Genomic DNA, 22,556 nt, shown 5'->3' on the forward strand with positions numbered 1-22,556 from the left:
AGTTACAAGTTGCATCTTGGGTTATCAGTAGGCAATTAAGTATAATGCTGTTTCTGATCTGAACAAGGACAGCAGGTTTAAAAAGAAAGGTTGAAGAAATACCAAACATATGTTAAATATTTGCTTTTTAAGATTTTTTTCCTTTCTTCATTTATATGCTCAGAAAAATAAGTGAAAATAAAACCAGTTTTGCTTATAAATAATACATCAGGTAAAAATATTTAATGCAGTATTAAACTATGATAAATGAAATAAGAAATGAATAAAGATAGAAAAAGATTTTAGCCATAAGAATGATAAAACACTAGAACAACAACAACAACAACAAAAAAACACTAGAACAGGCAGTTTTCAGTCTTCATCCTAAAAGTCATGTTCTGCATGGGTATCATTCATCTGACTGAACATGGTGGTTGGCACAAATGGTCTTTGATACAGATTTCAGCTCTATGGTTCATAATTCAATTATTCTGCTCAGCATAAAAAAATGAGAGAGAGAGAGAGACAGAGGATGAGTGGAAACTTTTGATTGCTCCTAACATCACTATCTCTCCCTCAACTCAAAAGATTTATTTGCACAAAATACCTTGGGTCTTTGTAGAATGGGAAGTACCAGGAGAACAGAAGGTAACAGAGTTAGCATATAAAACTGAACAGGTAAGAGATTCAGAAAGAATTATATCAAAACCGAACAAGAAAATCTACACTAACATTGCCCATTTTGTGAATGAGCTATACTATAAAATTTCAAGGTCTACAAAAATGTCCTCTCATAATGCTCTGTTTCCAGGCAAGAAATAAAAAAACTAAACTATATCACAGCAATTATAGCATAGATCAAAATTTTCTACCAGGATTTCTGCTAAAGTGTTTGGAAGAGAAGGCTATAATAAACAACAAACAGTATTAAAACTCTGAACACACACAGCAGGATATCTCAGAGTAACAATCTGAGTTCCAGGCTGCCTATATCATAAGTAATAAGAGATATTCATCTAATTCAACCCCTTTGAGTTCTCTTTAAGAATAAGTCAGGGAACATAATGTTTAAAATAACAAAAGTTAAATTTTATCATTAACCTAAAAACCAAGCTTTGTTTTCTATTTTGTACTAAAATAGTGTACTAAAGTTACAATATTAATAACATTATGTAATAACAGAAATAATATTTGGCTCATTTATTTTAAAGTATTTTCTAATTAAACAAGATCACAAATTCATTTTAATATAAAGCTAGTATAAAAAAACTATTTTTCACTTGTAAAATGAACTGAAGATTAAAATTTTAAAATAAAATTTAAGAAGTATTACCTTCAAATAAACTGAGGTCTCTTCGTAGCCGTGGTCCATAAAGCCCTTCTAAAATACTCTCAAAACCTGTGTTATTAAAGAGAGAAAAGTATATTAGCTACTAAAAAAGCTTATCCATACACTCTACGTGAGAGTGAATGTGTGTGTGTGTGTGTGTGAACGCGCACACGCTCAGTTGCATCTGATTCTGTGACTCCATTGGACAGTAGCCCACCAGACTCCTCTCTCCATGGAATTTTCCAGGCAAGAATACTACAGTGAGTTGCCATTTCCTACTCTAGGGCGATTTTTCCAACCTAGGGATCAAACCCATGTCTCTTGTGTCTCCTGCAATGGCAGGTGGATTCTTTACCACTGTGCCACCTGGGAAGCCACACTCTACATGAATCTGATAATTTTAACATACTATGAGGTGTCATTTTCCCTTTAGATGAATTAACCTGAACTGGGAATATGTAAAACAGTAAAAAGTCACACAATCACTACCAGGAATTACGACTGTAAAAATATGTATGTATATAAATATTCAAATGTAAATATTCACTTCTAAAACAAGTAAACTTCTTTGTCATTTTGAAACATTCCCAGGTTAAAATAATGGGCAGGTTTGTTTTGCAATGACTTTGTAGAGAGGAAAAGAATAATTGGAAAATACATGAATTACAATCCTGTTTATACTGGTTACGAAAAAATGTTAACTTTTTAAAAAGTAGCATCTTTAACTTCAATTTTATAAGTGAGTAAATGAGTGTCAATAGGGAGAAATTCTTGCAATTTCTTACAATTTAAACCTACTTACACAAAATAAAACAATTCTGCCTTGTTTTAAGGGAAAAGTTTAAACGTACAATTTAAATTCTTACAATTTAAACCTACTTGCAAAAATTAAAAAACAATCTTGCCTCGTTTTAAGGAAAAAATTACTGAAAATCTTATTAACAAAACTCTAGTTCATGAATTCATAGAGTATACTACTTTCTGAATATACTAAGATTTTATAATTTTCTTTTTGAAGTCTGTATCATATTCAGTATTAAGAAGGTTACTGACAAACTATAAGACATCCAGAGGAAAATGGGCAGGATGGCAAAATAACTGGGAAAACAAGAAAAGTAACTACTTCAAGGATGTTTAAATTATGAAGGAAAAAAACTAAACACAGTATGATAGACCTGAAAAATGAACTATAAAGTAGATTTTCTATGTAGTTATTTTTAAACTATAAAACAGTAGAAATATTTCTATAGGAATGTTTCATAAATCATAAAATGTTTTTAAAAAACAAAAACCTCTATAATCAAGATGCATGTTAAAATCAATGATGTCAGTCAAAAAGTGACAACATTGTTTAATTTAGTAGACTATGATGAAACAATGCATCTTAGAACTAATGTCTTAAATTTTACCAAATAAGGTAGATAGCTACCATGATACTTGGTAAATACGTACTTTAATAAAAATTTCTGTGAAATGATTCAGAGCTAGTTCCCACAGTGGAAAGTTCAGGTAGAAAAGTGAATGAACTCCCAAGAATGCTTTCAAGAATGCTTACAGAAAAGACTTACTATTAGACAAAGATTCAGATGAAACAACCCCCAAATCTCTATTAACAAGATATTCATTTTCTGTGATCAATTTACTCCAAAAGTAATACTGCAAACAACTACTTTAGGATACTATTCTGTGGTATTTTGGACAAACTGTACAGGCCCTCCCTAGATAAGCATACTGAATTTAAACAATGACTATTTCCTAGATTTAAGTCTGAAAAGAAAGTAAACAGGGACTTACATTCCTGTTCTACTAGGTTTCCCAACTCTTCAAAAGATAAGACCAAGGTCTTATACATATAGCCTGCTAAGATTTATTCATATTGCATAGGATTGGTGCTAAATTAAACGATACCTTTAGTTAAAAAGTTTTGTTTTTTGTGTGCTTATAGAAACACAATTGATGTTTGTATATTGACTGCATCTGAAGACATTGCTGAACTCTAATTATAATAATTTATCTGGAAATGCTCTTCAGTTCAGCTCAGTCGCTCAGCCGTGTCCGACTCTTTGCAACCCCATGGACTGCAGCATGCCAGGCTTCCCTGTCCATCACCAACTCCCAGAGTTTACTCAAACTCATGTCCATTGAGTCAGTGATGCCATCCAGTCATCTCATCCTCTGCCATCCCCTTCTTCTCCTGCCTTCAACCCTTCCCAGCATCAGGGTCTTTTCCAATGAGTCAGTTCTTCACATCAGGTGGCCAAAGTATTGGAGTTTCAACTTCAACATCAGTCCTTCCAATGAATATTCAGGGCTGATTAGGATTGACTGGTTTGAGCTCCTCGTAGTCCAAGGGACTCTCAAGAGTCTCCTCCAACACCACAGTTCAAAAGCATCAATTCTTCGGTACTCAGCTTTCTTTATAGTCCAACTCTTCCATTCATACATGACTACTGCTCTACATACACAAATATATCATCTATAGATAATGGTGAGTTCAGTTCAGTCGCTCAGTCGTGTCCGACTCTTTGCGACCCCATGAATTGCAGCACGCCAGGCCTCCCTGTCCATCACCAACTCCCGGAGTTCACTCAGACTCACGTCCATCGAGTCAGTGATGCCATCCAGCCATCTCATCCTCTGTCGTCCCCTTCTCCTCTTGCCCCCAATCCCTCCCAGCATCAGAGTCTTTTCCAATGAGTCAACTCTTCGCATGAGGTGCTCAAAGTACTGGAGTTTCAGCTTTAGCATCATTCCTTCCAAAGAAATCCCAGGGCTGATCTCCTTCAGAATGGACTGGTTGGATCTCCCTGCAGTCCAAGGGACTCTCAAGAGTCTTCTCCAACACCACAGTTCAAAAGCATCAATTCTTCGGTGCTCAGCCTTCTTCACAGTCCAACTCTCACATCCATATATGACCACTGGAAAAACCGTAGCCTTGACTAGACGGACCTTTGTTGGCAGAGAAATGTCTCTGCTTTTGAATATGCTATCTAGGTTGGTCATAACCTTTCTTCCAAGGAGCAAGCATCTTTTAGATAGATAATGGTAGGTTTTGGTTTTTTTTTCTTTTTTAATCCTTATAGATTTTTTTTTTTCTGGCTCTTGCTTCACTGTCTTATCTAGGACCTCAATATGATGTTGAAAATTGGTGGTGGCAGTGAGCATTGTTGACTTACACCCGATCCAAATGGGAAAGCATTCCAAGTTTTATTATTAATAAGTATGTTTGTTGTTTTAATAGAAATACTGCTTATCACACTAAGGAAGTTCATTCCATGTCTAGCTTGCTAGGAGGGTTTTCCTGCCATGCAAAGATACTGAATTTTATCAAATCAATCAATCAGTTTATATTTGATTTAAAATATTGTATTCCAGGTATATAACACAGTAATTCAATATTTTTATAGGCTACACTCCATATAAAGCTATTATAAAATACTGACTATATTCCTTGTGCTGTAGATTACAATCCTATAACTTATTTATTTCATACCTAGTAGTCTGTACCTCTCAATCCCTTTCACATACTTTGCCCATTCTTTCACTCCTCTTCCCTCTGGTAACTACTAGTTTGTTCTATCTGTAAGTCTGTTTCTGTTTTGCTATATTTGTCAGTGATCAATTAAATTAGTTTTAGTTTTTAGATTTCATTTATAAGTGAAAAGATACAGTATTTGTCTTGCTCTGTCTGATTCATTTCACAAACCACAATACCTTCTAAGTCCATCCACCTTGTCACAAATGACAAAATTTCTTTCTTTCTCATTTTTTACAGGTGAGTACCAAATTTGACTTTACCTATAGATGGTAAAGAATCTGCCTACAATGCAGGAGACCAGGGTTTGATCCCTGGGTCAGGAAGATCCCCTAGAGAAGGGAATGGCAACCCACCCCAGTATTCTTGCCTGAAGAATTTGATGAACAGAGGAGCCTGGCGGGCTACAGTCTATAGGGTTGCAAAGAGCTGGACATGACTGAGAAACTAACACTTTCACTTTCCAAATTAAATTCTTAAAATCTATGACTTTCCTGGTGGCTCAGACAGTAAAGAATTTACCTGCAATGCATGAGATCTGGGTTTGATTCCTGGGTCAGGAAGATCCCCTGGAGAAGCGAATAGCAACTCATTCCAGTATTCTTGCCTGAAGAATTTCATGGACAAAGGAGCCTTGTAGACCACAGTCCATGGGGTCGCAAAGAGTTGGACATAACTGAGTAAATAACACTTTCACTTTTCACCAAATTTATTTTGAATTTATTGAAATAACCATGTCATTCTTTCTTAAATCTCTTAATATAGTGATACAGTGAATTACATTGAATAAAACTCCCATTCTTGGGAAAATCCAACATTATCATGAGATATATTTGCTGGTTTCTTGATTAGCCTTTTCAAATTTTGGCATCTATGGTCACTAATGAGCCTGGTATGTAAATTTCTTTTGTACTTGATCAAGAATTTATATGAATGTTATGCTACTCTCATAAAATGAGTGGCAATGTCCTTTCTTTTCCTCTTCTCCGAGAAAATATTAAGAAATACAGGATGCCTTGCTTGAACATTTAATATGCCAGGAATGTCAACTGGGAATAAAGTCTTTCTGAAGCACTCACCACTGATCAAATTTATTTCACTGTTAAAGCAGGGGTCCCCAACCCTTGGACAATGGACCTCTACCAGTTCATGGCCTGTTAGGAACCAGGCCACACAGCAGGACGTGAGTGGCCGGGTGGGTGAGTGAGCAAAGCTTCATCTGTATTTATAGCTGTTACCCATCACTCACTCACATTATCAACTGAGCTCAGGAAAACAAGCTCAGGGCTCCCACTGATTCTGCATTATGGTGAGCTGTATAATTATTTCATTATATAGCACAATGCAACAATAACAGAAAAAAAGTGCACAATAAATGTAATTCACTTAATCATTCTGAAACCATTCACTCCACCCCAGCCCCATCCATAGAAAAATTGTCTTCCATGAAATGGGTCCCAGGTGCCAGAAAGGTTGGGGACAGGCTGTGATAAAGGACTATTCACAAATTCTGTTTCTTACATTAGTCATAGTTTTCTGGGAACTTGCCCATTTCAACTATATTTTCCAATTTATTTGCATAAGATATTGCCTTGTATGTTTCTATCTTAATGTCAACAGTATTGGCAGTCATGTCCTTTTTGCTTCTCATTCCACATATTGATTACTTATTTTTCTTTTTCTTCAGCTGAGCTTATTAAGTTTCTCTTTTTTTAATATTTAGAAAGAATTCTTTTTTGATTCCTTGATCCTCTCTATTGCATGTTTGTTTTCTTACCCATTAACTCCTGTTTCTGTTTTTATTTCCACCTCCCCTTTATTTTGCTCTTATTTTTTCTTCTTGAAATGGATTTTAGCTAACTTTCAGCCTTTTTCTCTAACATATGCATTTAAAGTTGTTGATTTTCATCTAATAAGCTGCATTCCACAACTTTTAGTATGTCATATTTTCTTATCATTCAATCTAAATATTTCCTAATTTCCATTATCTTCTTTTTAGATTTCAAACATACAGTGTACCCTTTTCATAAATATCTAACTTAATTATACTGTAGTAAAGGAAAATGTCCAACATGATTTCAATCCTTTGAAATTTTCTGAGATTGTTTTTATGGTCAACACATAATTTTTGAAAATTCTCTACATATGCTTGAAAAGAATGTGTACTCTAAAACTGTTGGATGCAGCATTGTGCTTTTTAATCAACCTTATACAGTTTTGGGTTTTCATGCCTGTTTTTTTCTATCAATTGTTGAGAAAAGTAAGTACAATCTTCTATGAAATTGTGGCTTTGTCTATTGCTTTTGTATTTCTTCAAAATTCAGCTTTACAAGTTTTTGACGCCATGTTATAAAGTCCTTATAATTTTATAATTGTTATACCATCCTGGTGAACAGAACTTTATATAATTATGAAGCAAACCTTTTTATTTCTAGTAATGATTTTTGCATTTGTCTCCCTAATGAGTTTTTCAATTATTTCTTTACAACCTTTCTGTATCATTAAATAACATGTAATTTCTATTTTAAAAAAAATACTATGACATTTTGCCAAAATTCAGTAATTTAAAAAGAGTTTATATTTAAGTTCAAATTCCTTATCTGTTTTTGTTCTATTGTATCAAGCTTCTATTTTTCACCTCTCTTGCAAACTTTGGAATTTACTGAATATTTATCACTTAATTTTCTTTTTCCCCTATCAGTATGAAAATTATGCCTTCTATTTTCATATTTTTTGATGTTATCCCAGAAATTAGGATATAGGTCTAACATTAATCAGATCCTTACTCATCCTTCCATGATTAGACCTCCTTCCAATTTATGCTATTGTTCTATATATTTCACTAAACATTATGTTCTTTTATGTTTGCACACACATTTACCACTGTCTCTGCTCTTCATTATGTATCATATCTCAGAGTATTGATCTAGGAATATTTTCCCTCTGCCTTAAGTATCTCCTTTACTGAATTCCTGTTGTTAACACCTTTCCTAAGACTCCCATCAAAAGTATCTAAGTTGTTCTCACAATATACTTCAATATACTTGCATGCTGCTATCGCTCCCTCCTATATTTTACTTTTCTTTCTCTTTTCTTAACTGCATTTGGTTAATTTCTTCTACTATATATATATTCCACTTCACAAATTCCATCTATTGCACAATCAACTGACAAACACATCCTCTTTTTTAGTCGTTTTATAAAGATAAAATTGTCATACAATACTATGCACCAATTTTAAAAAATAAAGTTCAATAAGTGTTGATAAATGCATACTCTCATTTAACTAAAAACATAATCAAGCATAGAATATTTCTATCAACTCAAATAGTATCTTTGCGCCATCTGAGTAAATTTTCTGGAACAACCCAAAGCCCTATTTTCTGTCATTATACATTAGACCTGTCTTTTCTATACCTGCATATAAATGGAATCAGAGCATATATTGTTTTGAGTCTAGCTTCTTTTGTTCAGCAACCTGTTAATGAGATTTATCCACACTGTTGCATGGATTAACAGTACTTTTACTTTCCATGGATATAGGACAACTTATTTATTAAGTCTCATGTTGATGGACATTTGAGTGTTTGAAAGTCTTTGTGAATAAACATTATCATTTCTCTTGAATAAAATGTTATTTCTGGGCTGAGTGGTAAGATTTTTTTGATTGTTAATACTTTAAGGAACTGAACAGCTGTTTTGCAAAACAGCTGTATTCTTTGACATTCCCACCACAGTAATATGTGAGAGAGTCAGTTGCACCACATCCTTATCAACATTTAGCACTGTCAATCTTTCTAACTTTAGCCACTCTAATAAATATGTATGGGCGTATAATTGTGGTAGTAATTTGCAATTTCTTAATGAATAATGATTTTAAGCATTCTTTCTATAGAAATATCTTTATTTTGTTATGGCAACAGAGTTATACTTGCTTCATAAAGCAAACTGGGAAATGAACCATCCTTTTCTATTTTCTGAGTTTGTATGGAGTAGTATCTATTCACTAACTGGAAACCAGACCTGGAGTTTCTTTTCAGCGAAGTTTTACATTATGAATGCTGCTTTTTAATTCAACAGAAACCTATTCAAGTTATATATTTCTTAATTGACCAGTTTTGGCTGTTTGTATCTTATAATTTATTCATCTAAAATTGTGCAAAAGATTTTCATACTACCCTTTTAGTGTCTGTACAATCTGCAGTGATATCCCTCTTTCATTTTCTGTATCAGTTTAGTTACCTGCTCTACTTTTTTATTGATCACTCTGGCCAAAATTTTAGCAATTTTACCGATTTTTTTCAAAATACCACTTGTGGTTTCAATAATTTTATTGTCCATCTTTTTCTATGTTGTTTTATTCTACCCTATCTTTATTATAGTCTTCCCTATAATTACTTTTTGCTTTATTATCTTTGCACTTATCTTTCTAGGTTATTAAGGTAAAAGCTCAGAATACTGATAAGTGACTTTTGTCCTTTTCTAATAAAAGCATCTGAAACTATACAATTCTCCTTACTCACTACTTTAGATAAATCTCATAAACTCTGATAAATTATCTTTTCATTTTCATTCAGTTAAAAATGTTTGTAATTTCGCTTATGGTGCCTTATGTGCCCAGGTTATATCATGTACTGTTTAATTTCTAAATATTTGGGAATTTTCCAGAAATCTGTTACTGAATCCCAACTGAATTCCTTGTGTTCATAAAACATGCTTTGTTAGGTTACAATCATTTTAAATTTATTGATACTTGATTTCCAGGTAGTATATGATATACTATGTTGGTGAATATTCCATGAACACTTGAAAAGAATGTGTATTTGCAGTTGTTAGGGGTCATGTACTATAAATGTCCTTTAGGCCCAGCTGACAAAATGTTCTTTAAGTCTTCTATATTTCTATTGGTTTTCTAATCTTTCTCCTCTAAGTTCTATCAGTTTTTGTGTCATATATTTTGAATCTCTGATATTAGATGCATATTTTTTTAACCTTATGTCTCCTTTGTGAATTGATTTCATTATTATAATAAAATGGTCCTCTTTATCCTTGTTCTAAAGTCCTGTAAGAGCTTTTGCGCACCAAAGAAAACCATAAAGCAGACTAAAAGACAACTCTCAAAATGGGAGAAAATATTCGCAAAGCAACTGACAAAGGATTAATCTCCAAAGTATACCAGCAGCTCATGCAACTCAATATAAAAAAGAAAAACAACCAATCAAAAAATGGGTAGAAGACCTAAATAGACATTTCTTCAAAGCAGACATATAGATGGTCAACAAACACATGAAACAATGCTCAACATAGCTCATTATTAGAGAAATACAAACCAAACTACCATCAGGTATCATCTCAGTGTCTGTGATGTTCATTTATGTTGTAGCACATATTATTACTTCACCCTACATTTGTACATCCATGTGATAGCTGATGGACTGTTTTCACTTTTTTGGCTTATTGTCAATAATGCTGCTATGTATATTTGTGGACATATATTTTCATTTCTATTGGGTAGGTACACACAGAAATGAAATTTCTAGGCTATATGGTATTTTTATGTTTAACATTTTAGGAAACCACCAAACTGTTTTGCAATGTGCCTAGACCATTTTATACTCCCACTAGTAATTTCTTCAGTCTTACCACTTGTTTTTTCAATTATAGCCATTTTGGTGAGTATGAAGTAGTATCTCATTTTCCTAGTGACTAATGATATTGAACATCTTATTATGTGTTTATTGGAGTAGGAAATGGCAACCCACTCCAGTATTTTTGCCTGGAAAATTCCATGGACAGAGGAGCCTGGTGGGCTACAGTCCACAGGGTCACAAAGAGGGAGACACGACTGAGCATGCACACTGTATTACTGGTAATTCACATATGTTCTTCAGTAAAATGTCTATTCAAATCCTTTGCTTATTTTTCTTTTTTAAGTATTTATTTGGTTGCAGATTCTAGTACCCAGACCAAGGATCGAATCCATGTCCCCTGCATTTGAAGTATAGAGTCTCAACCACTGGACCAGAGAAGTACCTGCTTATTTTTTAGTTGGGGTCATTTGCCTTTTCATTATTGAGCTACGAAAGCTCATATGGATATAGGGTCCTTATCAGATATATGATCTATCTGCAAATATTTTCTACAAGTCAGTGGGTTGTCTTTTCACTTTCATAATGATGTCTTCTGAAGCACAAAGTTTTGTAGCTTTTTTTAGTTACAATTTGTCAATCTTTTTTGTGTGTATCTGTTTTTAGGCTCCCCATTATTTGTCTACTCCTAAGTGAATACCACAATGTGTTAAGGATTACTATTTGATGATTTAAAAAATATTCTTAGTATCACTCAATGACTTTCTTAACAAAGGTTCAACATATCATTTATTGGAGCTACTCTTGCTTACAGTTTCTATGATCAACTAAAAATGTCAACTCAAAAGAAAAAATTTTTTTTTTGGTATATGGATGTAGCCAAATTATATCCAGTAAACTTATTATACTCTTCTGATTGTTTTAATAATATACCTGTGGATTCTCTTATATTATTATATACAAATGCCTATGGAAAACTACAACTGTAAGTCCTTTCAAATCACTGTGCTTCCCTGCTCTTTAATTTTATTTTGCCTAAGGCCTCCACTTAATAATAAACAGAACTGGAAACACCCTACATACACAAGAAGAAAGATGAGAATTACAGCATGCTTCACATCCAAAACTGCAACACAGAAGACAATGGAATGACACCTTGAAAGTGCTGAAACTATCAACCCAGAATTTTGTACGTAACAAAAATATCCTTCAAAAATAAAGGTGAAATAAAAACATTTCAGACTGACAAAAACTGAGAGGTTACCAGAAGACCTGCACTACAAGAAACGTGAAAGAAAATTCTTCAGGCAGAATATATTACAACCCAGACATTTGGATCTACAGAAAGAAATGAAGATTCCTCCAAAAGGATAAAGATGAAAAGAAATGTAAAAGAAAATTTCCCATTTGAGGGGACCAAATCAAACTTGAAAGCTTTTGCATAGCAAACCACAAACAAAATGCAAAGACAATCTACAGAGTGAAAGAAAATATTTGCAAATGATGTGACTGACAAGGGCTTAATTTCCAAAATATAAAAACAAATCATACAACTTAACAAAAAAACTAAAACCCTATCAAAAAATGACCAGGAGACCTAAACTGACAATTCTTCAAAGAAGACATACAAATGGCCAACACAACCTGGAAAGCTGTGTATGCTGCATCTTGGCAGGTGCTTTAGCACCTTCAAAAGTCAGTTTTTCTAGGTTGATTCAGTGAGGTTCATAAATGTATTGTTTGGTTTATAGTTCCAAGTCAACTGATTTTCCTGATTAGTGATAGAACAATACTAAAAAGGAACTTTGCTTAGAAAGAGATTTAGTAAAGGAACTAATATTTCCATAATCCAAACTCTTAACTACTTACATTTCTGGGAGGAAAAAACAAAAACTAAGTGGCCATTTTAATTACTTAGACCATGTTTCCCCTTTGGGGCTAAACCTTATATGGTTTTCTGTCAGAATTTCTCCTCTTTTTCAATATATAAACATCATTTTTCATCCTATAATACAGGTTGCCTTCACAAATGCATATTAGCTGAAAGAATTTCAGTTAAAAAAAACACACACACACATGGAAAACCGTATGGAGGTTCCTTAAAAAACAAGTAGAGCAACCATATGATCCAGCAATCCTACTCCTGGACATATATCTGGGTAAGATGAGAACTCAGTTTGAAAAGATACATGCACCCCGATGTTCATAGCAGTACTATTTAAGACATCCAAGACAAGGCAAGCAACTTATGTGCCTATCAACAGATGAATGGGTAAAGATGTGGTACACACACACAGGAATAAAGAATAAAATACTGCCATTTGCAGTACATGGATGGACCTCGAGACAATCATAAGCAAGTCAGATGTGAAAGATAAATATCACATGGTGTCATTTAAGTATGAAATCTTTAAAATAATACAAATAAGTTTATTTACAAAACAGAAACAGACTCAAAGACATAGAAAACAAATTTATGGTAAGGGGAAAGGAGGAGGGATATATTAGGAGTATGAGATAAAGAGAAACACACTACTATGTATAAAATAAACAACGAGGATTTACTGTATAGTACAGGGAACCATATTCAATATCTTGGAATACTCTATAATGGAAAAGAATCTGAATATATACATAAACACACACACACATCTGAATCACTTTGCTGTACACCTGAAATTAGCACAATAATGCAAATCAACTATACTTTAATCTTTAAAAACACAGTTTCCCAGTTTTAATTGCCCTAAAAGATAACTGACCAAAGTAAAAATAGTAGCAATACTGGTTAACAGCGTATGTGAAATTTTTGCAAGTAACATATTTGATAAAGAATTTATATATAGAAAATATAAAGAACTCTTGAAAAAACCCCTCAAATATTTTTTAAAAAGAAAATATAAAGAACTCTTGAAAAAACCCTCAAATTTTTTTAAAAAACAGACATATCACCAAAGAAGACAAAGGGATGGAAAATTAGCATATGAAAAGTACTTACATTTATCATTGATATGCAAATTAAAAACCCAACAAAACGTCACTACATACCTACTAGAATGTAGGTATCATGTGGCTAATATCACATGCTAGTAAAGATGCACAGCAACTGGATTTCTCATAAACTACAGGATAGAATGCTAAGTGGTACAACTACTTTGGAAAACAATTTGACAGTTTCTAGTGGTGTTGGCAATGGCACCCCACTCCAGTACTCTTGCCTGGAAAATCCCATAGACAGAGGAGCCTGGTAGGCCGCAGTCCATGGGGTCGCTAAGAGTCGGACACGACTGAGCGACTTCATTTCACTTTTTACTTTCATGCATTGGAGAAGGAAATGGCAACCCACTCCAGTGTCCTTGCCTGGAGAATCCCAGGGATGGGAGAGCCTGGTGGGCTGCCATCTATGGGGTCGCACAGAGTCGGACACGACTGAAGTGACTTAGCAGTAGCAGTGGTGTTGGAGAAGACTCTTAAGAGTCCCTTGGATTGCAAGGAGATCCATCCAGTCCATTCTAAAGGAGATCAGTCCTGGGTGTTCTTTGGAAGGAATGATGCTGAAGCTGAAACTCCAGTACTTTGGGCACCTCATGCGAAGAGTTGACTCATTGGAAAAGACTCTGATGCTGGGAGGGATTGGGGGCAGGAGGAGAAGGGGACGACAGAGGATGAGATGGCTGGATGGCATCACCAACTCGATGGACATGAGTTTGAGTGAACTCCGGGAGTTGGTGATGGACAGGGAGGCCTGGCGTGCTGCGATTCATGGGGCCGCAGAGTTGGACACGACTGAGCGACTGAACTGAACTGAATAAGCTAAACACACACTACCACATGATCCAACAATCTTACTGCTAGATATTTAACCAACAGACATGAAAACTATCTTCATACAAAAACCTGTACACAAGTTTTGTAGAGTTTCATTCACAGCTACCCAGTGTCCTTCCACTGCTGAATGGATAAACTGATATAAGAGAACACTATGAAGCAAAAGGAATAAACTATTGATACATGCAACAACATGAATATATCTCAAATGCATATCATTATGTGAAGGAAGCTAGAATCAAAAGTACATGCTGTATGATTCCATTTATATAACACACTGGAAATAGCAAAACTATAGGGTCAAAATCAGATCAATGGTTCCTAGTGCCTGGGAGTGGGTAAGGAGATGACTATCAGAGGGCAGAAAATAACTTTTGAATATGGTGGAACTGTTGTATACACTGAATGCCTAGGAGTTGGTTAGCCAACTCTTAGTGTGTCAGAACTATACTCTGTAAATCATACCTTAATAAACCTGGCCAATGGGACTTCCTTGGCAGCCCAATGGTTAGGACTCTGCACTTTCACTGCAGGAGGCATGGGTTCAATTCCCTATCAAAGAATTAATATTCTGCAAACCACATGGCACAGTAGTAAAGAATGTTCTTGCCAATGCAGAAGACGCTGGAGACTCGGGTTCAATCCCTGGGTCAGAAAGATCCCCTAAGGAGGAAATGGGAATCCACTCCAGTATTCCTGCCTGGAAAACCCCATGGACAGAAGAGCCTGGTGGGCTACAGTCCATGAGGTCCCAGAGTCAGACATGACTGAGTGAGCATATATGCAAGCTGTCTGGGGCAGCCAAAAAAGAAACCTCACCAAAAAATTTTAAATATGCCATAGATGATTTCTGAAGCAGAGAAAGGTGGGAATCATTATTAAGAACTAGATGAACTGTGAGGTTACACAGCTTGATAGGTTATCTTCATCAAAAATAAAGTCAACATGAATGATGTTAGGGTTTAGAGCAAATACAGAAGACTGAAAGTCAGATGTCACAGTAATCAGTGGATGTAGAAAGATAACAGCTTTCTGCATGCTGGTAGAATACTAAATTTGATACATGAAATTCAAAAATAAAAACCCTTTTGAACAGAAATAGAACAAAGATTTGAAAGCAAAAGTATGATACAAATACATACAGAAAAAACTATTTTCAAAAAAAAAAGGTTTTGAGACTAAAAGTATGAGAAGTCAAATATTAATATAAGTAAGGATAATGTGGTATTTTTGGATGAATGAGATTTTATAGGAGAGTTCATCACATGATCTCAATCCCTTCCCTGATAGGTGAAATCACCATCTATCCATCTATCTATCTATCTATCTATCTATCTATATATATTCAATCCTCATCTTCTATTCTGGTCAGGTGTTCTTACCCTGTCTCAGCACTATTTCACAAACAATGTTCAGTCCTTTTTCTTTTCCTCTAAAGACCTCTACTTTTCATTTTTCATTCCTTCTTTTGTCTACTAAAGCCTAGGTCATCTAAGAAAGTATCCCTAATCAAACCATTCCTCATTAATTATCTGTTCATCTTTAAATGTCTGTTTTACTTATTTGTGCCACACAATTTAAAGACCTAAGTTTTATCAATGAAGCCTTTCCAAACTCAAGTGTAACTAAACTGAGTTCAGGTAACTGGGGTTCGGATAGTTTGATCTTTTAAATTTGAATATCTGAATTCAGAAATATCTTAAGAAATCCATTGTCTCCATAAGCCATATAGTGGCATTCTAATATTTGGCATGCAAACTTATTCCATGATGGTCTCATATTTCTGAATAGATGAACAAAACCTCAAGTAAACAGAAACCAAAACAAAAAACCCATCTCTCTTTAGAAGATACTCTGGTTTGGAAAATACAGTCACCAAATCTATTACAAATAAGTAAGAAGAATTAGTATTTTGTCCCAGTCCTACAACAAAAGACAAGCTCTGGGCAAAAATTTGAAGTCTCCCCACAAAAGGTCACATTTTCCTTTCCTATATTCTCTTTGACTCACTAATACCATTTCTGAAGGTCTAAAACTATGCTTAAACTAATCCTTCCTCATCCTGGTCAAATAGAGTTATACCTGAACTAATGATTACAGAAGGAGCATACTAAGTGACGGTGAGTAGTAGTGGGTAACTAAAGTGGAGTGGTGATAAAACTTGCTGATAAGTAACAATATTGTAAACTTGAGTGAGGGTAGGTACCCATTCTGATGCTCTTTGCATTCCTGACTCTGCTTATCCTAATGCTAATTATTAAAGTTGACCTGATAGCTAAAATTTAATACTGTATTTCTATAATGAAATATATCTGATACAATACTTTTCTATTTGTAAATATATCTTCAAATTCTTGAGTTGCTAGATTCAATTCTATGTTTTAAAGATCTAATTAAATGTATGTAATTCTCATTCAAGTAGAGAAAACTCTGACCTATGTAACATGGCAACTGACTATCTTTTCCTAAGGTCACAATTATTTAATGAAGTGCATCTTCAGTAAGTACTGGGATGATAAATCTATTTAAGTGTATCTTTACTTCCACAGTGGCTCAGACAGCAAAGCGTCTGCCTACAACGTGGGAGACCTGGGTTCGATCCCTGGGTCAGGAAAACCCTCTGGAGAAGGCAATGGCAACCCACTCCAGTACTCTTGCCTGGAAAATCCCATGGATGGAGGAGCATAGTAGGCTATAGTCCATGGGGTTGCAAAGAGTCAGACACGACTGAGTGACTTCACTCACTCTCTTCCATGGGCTTCCCTGGTGGCTCAGAGGTTAAAGGGTCTGCCTCCAATGCAGGACACCTGGGTTCGATCCCTGGGTTGGGAAGATCCCCTGGAGAAGGAAATGGTAACCCACTCCAGTATCCCATGGACGGAGAAGCCTGGTAGGCTACAGTCCATGGGGTTGCAAAGAGTCCGACACGACTGAATGACTCCACTTTCTTTTCTTTCTTTCTTTACTTCCATGGTGGTAAATCCATGTACTACATTCAGTATAAAACTGTACTGAGTAAAACTATAGTTTATACAAAATTTCAATACTTGGTATATGCTAGAATCCTGCTTTCAAATACTGACTCCTGAATTCAAATGTAATGAACATTAAAGCAAAAGGCAAGAATTCAGACTTTGGAGGTGAAAAAGACAGGGAAAGGTGGTGTCAGAGAAGGTCTTCCAGAAATGAGGACATCCAAATTGAGTCTTAATAGAAGAATGGGAATTAGCTGGGCAAAACAAGGAAAGGCATATTATACCTTTAGCAAAGGAGAGCAGCATGCATAGATAGGGAAAAGAAAGCTTAATACTGTATGCTTGAATACAGCACTACCCAACAAAACTTTGTATAATGACTGAAAATGTTCTGTGTTGGTGCTATCCAAATAGGTGATGAAAAACTGATTTTTAAATTTTATTAAGTTTCAATTAATTCAAACAGCATGTCTAGAAGTAAAAAAGGTATGATAAAAATAAGAATGTGATTTGTAAGAAGGGTAATAGAAAAGCCTGGAGAGATGCACATGACATGGATACTGAAGGGCCTACCACATTCTGCCAAGTAGTTAGTTTTTATCCTGAAAGCCAAATGAGCCACGGCAGGCATTTAAGTAGTCAAGGGACAGGATTAGCTTTGCATCCAGAAAAGATCACTCAAGCAGCAAGTGGCACACAGACTAACATGAGGAAAAATGAATAAGGTTTAGAATGGTCAGAAAACCAGCAAAAATACAGCAGAGAAAACGAGAATGTAAGTTTAGGGAGAAGTATATCTAAGGAAAAAAAAAAAAAAAGAATGCCTTTGAGTCATATAATACAATTAAATGGAAAAAATAATTAAATGGTGACAGAATTTCATCATTTTAAGGTGAGATTTCTGGCTTGAGAAATTGAGTGAACAAATATTCACTGAGATGGAAAATCCACGAAGTGTTTTTTTTATTTTTCAATTTTGCCTTATATGATTGGTAACTATACAAGGAGTTCACTTTTGTATATTCTAACTTGGATATGTGGGCATAAATTAAAACAAAAACATCTGGAGGTAGAAACTCAGTACACAGATGGAAGATGGAGTTTCATTTTCTAATTAATTGAAACCACTTTTCATCAAGTATCAGAATCAAAATGTTTTAAAATTACAATTTAAAAGTTTTTCTATTGTAGTTGCTAATATTATAATGATATTATTGTTTTTACTACAAATGTTCAGTATTTCAGTACATAATTGAAGAAAAGTTAGTGTGTCATCTGGTACCATGCTACCCACAAGCCCCCCTCCAAGCCTGCCAACACTCAAACCCTAAAAAAAGCCATACTGTATCCCAACTCAGGAATTCAGCCTACAACACATTCCAACCCCCCATTCTTGCCTTCAAAATATGTCTAGATAACGCCTACATATTCTTAAAATCTTGGTTAAAAAAAAAAAAATCACTGAAACCCTAAAACTCCTAGAAGAAAACACAGCGGAAAAGCTCCTTGACATTGGTGTTGGCAGCAATTTTTTTTAGATATAATACCAAAAGCACAGGAAAACAAATGTAAAAATAAACAAGTGGGACTTCATCAAACCTTGCTCTGCACAGCAATGAAAATCAACAATGACCAAGCAATCTATAAAAATATTCACAAACAACATACCTGAGAAGAGGTTAATACCCAAAATAGAGAACTCACATAATTCAATTGCAAAAAACAATCTGATTAAAAAGTGGACAGAAGAACTGAACAGACATTTCTCCAAAGATATACACAAATGACTACATGACCATGAAAGGTACTAAGTATCAATAATCATCAGGGAAATGTAAATCAAAACCACAATGAGATATCACCACACATGTGTTAGAATGTGCTAAGCCACTTCAGTCATGTCTGACTCTGTGCGACACCATGGACTGTAGCCCACCAGGCTCCTCTGTCCATGGGATTCTCCAGGAAAAAATACTGGAGTGGGCTGCCATGATCTCCTCCAGGGGATCTTCCCAACCCAGAGATCGAATCTATGTCTCTCATGTCTCCTGCATTGGCAGGCAGGTTCTTTAGCACTAGCACCACCTGAGAAGCCTCCTGTTAGGATGGCTGTCATCAAAGAGACAAAATATAAGTGTTGTGGAGGGTGTGGAGAAAAGGGAACCCTTGTGTACTATTGGTGGGAATGTAAACTGGTGCATCCACTATGGAAAACAGGATGGAGGGGCCTCAAAAAATTAAAACAGAACATATGATCCAGCAGTTCCCCTTCTGGGTATATATCGAAAGGAAACAAAAATCACTCTCTCAAGAAAATATGTGAATCTGTGTGTTCATTGCAGCATTGCTTACAGCGGCCAAATGTACTAAGGAAACAATCTATGTGTCCATCAGTAGATGAACAGATAAAGAAGATGTGACATGACATGGATCAACAATGGAATATTATTCAGTCATGAAAAGAAGGAAATTCTGCAATGACATGGATGAATCTAAGGACACTGTGCTAAGTAAAATTAGCTAGACAAAAACAAACTGGATGATCTCCCTTATATGTGGAATTTGGAAAGAAAAAAGAAAATCAAACTCAGAGAAAGAGAGGGTGGAACAGTGGTTACCAGGGACGGGAGTGTTAAGTAGAGATGGAGCACTGTTAATCAAAGAGTATACACATTCCATTGTAAGATGAATAAGCTCTGGGGATCTAATGTATACAGCATCATGACTATGAAAGAAAGAAAGTGAAGTCGCTCAGTCGTTTCTGACTCTTTGTGACCTCGTGGACTGTAGCCTACCAGGCTCCTCCGTCCATGGGATTCTCCAGGCAAGAATACTGGGGTGGGTTGCCATATCCTTCACCAGGGGATCTTCCGGACCCAGGGATTGAACCCGGGTCTCCCGCATCGCAGGCAGATGCTGTAACCTCTGAGCCACCAGGAAAGCCCCAGTAATATTGTGTTGCATACTTGAAATTTGCTAAGAAAGAAGATCTGGGAGAATGACATTGAAACATGTAAAATATCATGTAAGAAACGAGCTGCCAGTCCAGGTTCGATGCACGATACTGGATGCTTGGGGCTAGTGCACTGGGACGACCCAGAGGGATGGTATGGGGAGGGAGGAGGGAGGAGGGTTCAGGATGGGGAACACATGTATACCTGTGGCGGATTCATTTTGATATTTGGCAAAACTAATACAATTATGTAAAGTTTAAAAATAAAATAAAATTTAAAAAAAAAACAAAACTACATTTATACCAAAGGGGGGGGGGGGGAGTAGATTTTAAGCTTTCTCATCATACACACCAAAAAAGTTAACTATGTGAGATAACAGATGTGTTAATTAACCTGATTGTTGTAATCACTACACAAAGTATACATATGTCCAATAATCACACTGTATACTTCAAATATACACATTTGTCAATTATACCACAATAAAGCTGGGGGAAATGGGGGAGAATCACTGCCTCAGATTTAAAGTTCATATAATCTACTCTGACTTTAGCTTAGACCAGACCCATTGTTACATGCTTTATATTATATAGTACTTTCCTTGGAGCACTATCACAATTCTCATTAATCATGTATAATTTTTAATGTAGCTTCCCAACTAATCAATTATTCATTTAACAAATATTTGCATGTCTACCAGGTGTTCTACAAGGTGACATCAGTGAGTAAAAAGAGATAAGAATTCTGCTCTAAGCTCAAACCTGTGGAAGAAGACTGACGGGAAAAGAAAGAAAGAAAAAAAAAAACACACACACACACACAAATAAATCTTGATATTTTTATTTGATAAATGCCACAAAATTGTATAAGCTCCAAAAAGGAAGGGACCATGTCATTTTGCTTGCTATAACAGCGCTAGAATCTGGCCCATATAAGGCATTCATATATTTGTTGAATACATGTTTGAGAGAAAAATTACACTCTGAGAACAAACGCATTTATTCTCAAACAATTTTTAAAACACAGCCCAATCTATAAGTTAAAAACTTAATAATAATTATCTTTGTCCCATTAAGTATCTTTCTGGAATTCACAACCATTTATTTACATCTATCTTGTTCTAAGAGGAACCCTTATTATGTCTTGCTTAACTTAGTGCTTTTTCTATTTCTTGGACTCTAGGACACTTTAGCTTCAAAGAATCTGCCTGCAATGCAGGAGACCTGGGTTCCATCCCTGGGTCAGGAAGATCTCCTGGAGGAGGCAATGGCTCCCAGTATTCTTGTCTAGAGAATTCCATGGACAGAGGAGCATGGCGGACTACAGTCTATGGTGTTGCAAAGAGTCAGGCGTGACTAACACTTTCACTTCTTTCTGAAGCACTTTATTACTATTCTGTTCTTTCTGAAACATTTTCTTCTCCGACTTAAGGACTATGGTAACTCAATGTGGTAACTCAAGTACTAAAAGTTCAGGATGGGGAACATGTGTATACCTGTGGCGGATTCATGTTGATATAGGGCAAAACCAATACAAGATTGTAAAGTTAAAAAAATAAAATAAAAAAAGTTTCTCCATTACAAGGTCCTAAAATCTCCCTAATCCCCAAACATGCAAATAAATGGAACTACTGGTATCTACTGGTTTTAAGGATGCTGCTAAACACCCTACAATACACAGGACACCTCCACACAGTAAAGAACTGTCCAGTCCAAAAATAGTGCCAAGGCTGATTTGAAACTCAGCATTAAGGGAACTAGGTTCAACATGTCTGAACAGACACTAGAAGAGAAAAATCTGGCTGAGTGAAAGTTGTTCACTCGTGTCCGACTCTTTGCAACCCCACGGACTGCAGCCTGCCAGGCTCCTCTGTCCATGAAATTCTCCAGGCAAGAACACTGGAGTGGGTAGCTGTTCCCTTCTCCAAGGGATCTTACAAGTCCAGGGATGGAACCCAGGTCTCCCGCATTGCAAACAAATTCTTTACTGGCTGAGCCACCACTAGAAGAGAAAAACTCAAAGAACGTCTTAATTATTCTCTAATTTACGCAACAAATGGAAAAAAACCAGTCAAACGGAATTACTGAAGAATCAGTTCAGTTCAGTCGCGTCCGACACTTTGCGACCCCATGAATCGCAGCACGCCAGGCCTCCCTGTCCATCACCAACTCCCGGAGTTCACTCAAACTCAAGTCCATTGAGTCAGTGATGCCATCCAGCCATCTCATCCTCTGTCGTCCCCTTCTCCTCCTGCCCCCAATCCCTCCCAGCATCAGAGTCTTTTCCAGTGAGTCAACTCTTCGCATGAGGTAGCCAAAGTACTGGAGTTTCAGCTTTAGCATCATTCCTTCCAAAGAAATCCCAGGG

General features: G+C 35.7%; 1 protein-coding gene across 7 annotated transcripts in view; it reads right to left on the reverse strand.

The window, feature by feature from the left end:
* Positions 1-22,556, reverse strand: part of LCORL (ligand dependent nuclear receptor corepressor-like) — a 178,623-nt gene that overhangs the window by 126,815 nt on the left and 29,252 nt on the right. For all 7 annotated transcript variants that reach the window (XM_010860205.1, XM_010860209.1, XM_010860207.1 and 4 more), the window contains exon 2: positions 1,313-1,378. In XM_010860205.1, the coding sequence (XP_010858507.1) occupies positions 1,313-1,378 (66 nt within the window). The remainder of the gene's footprint in view (positions 1-1,312; positions 1,379-22,556) is intronic.

The sequence above is a fragment of the Bison bison genome, unplaced genomic scaffold, assembly GCF_000754665.1.
Source record: "Bison bison bison isolate TAMUID 2011002044 unplaced genomic scaffold, Bison_UMD1.0 scf7180017864464, whole genome shotgun sequence".
Classification (NCBI taxonomy): Eukaryota; Metazoa; Chordata; class Mammalia; order Artiodactyla; family Bovidae; genus Bison; species Bison bison.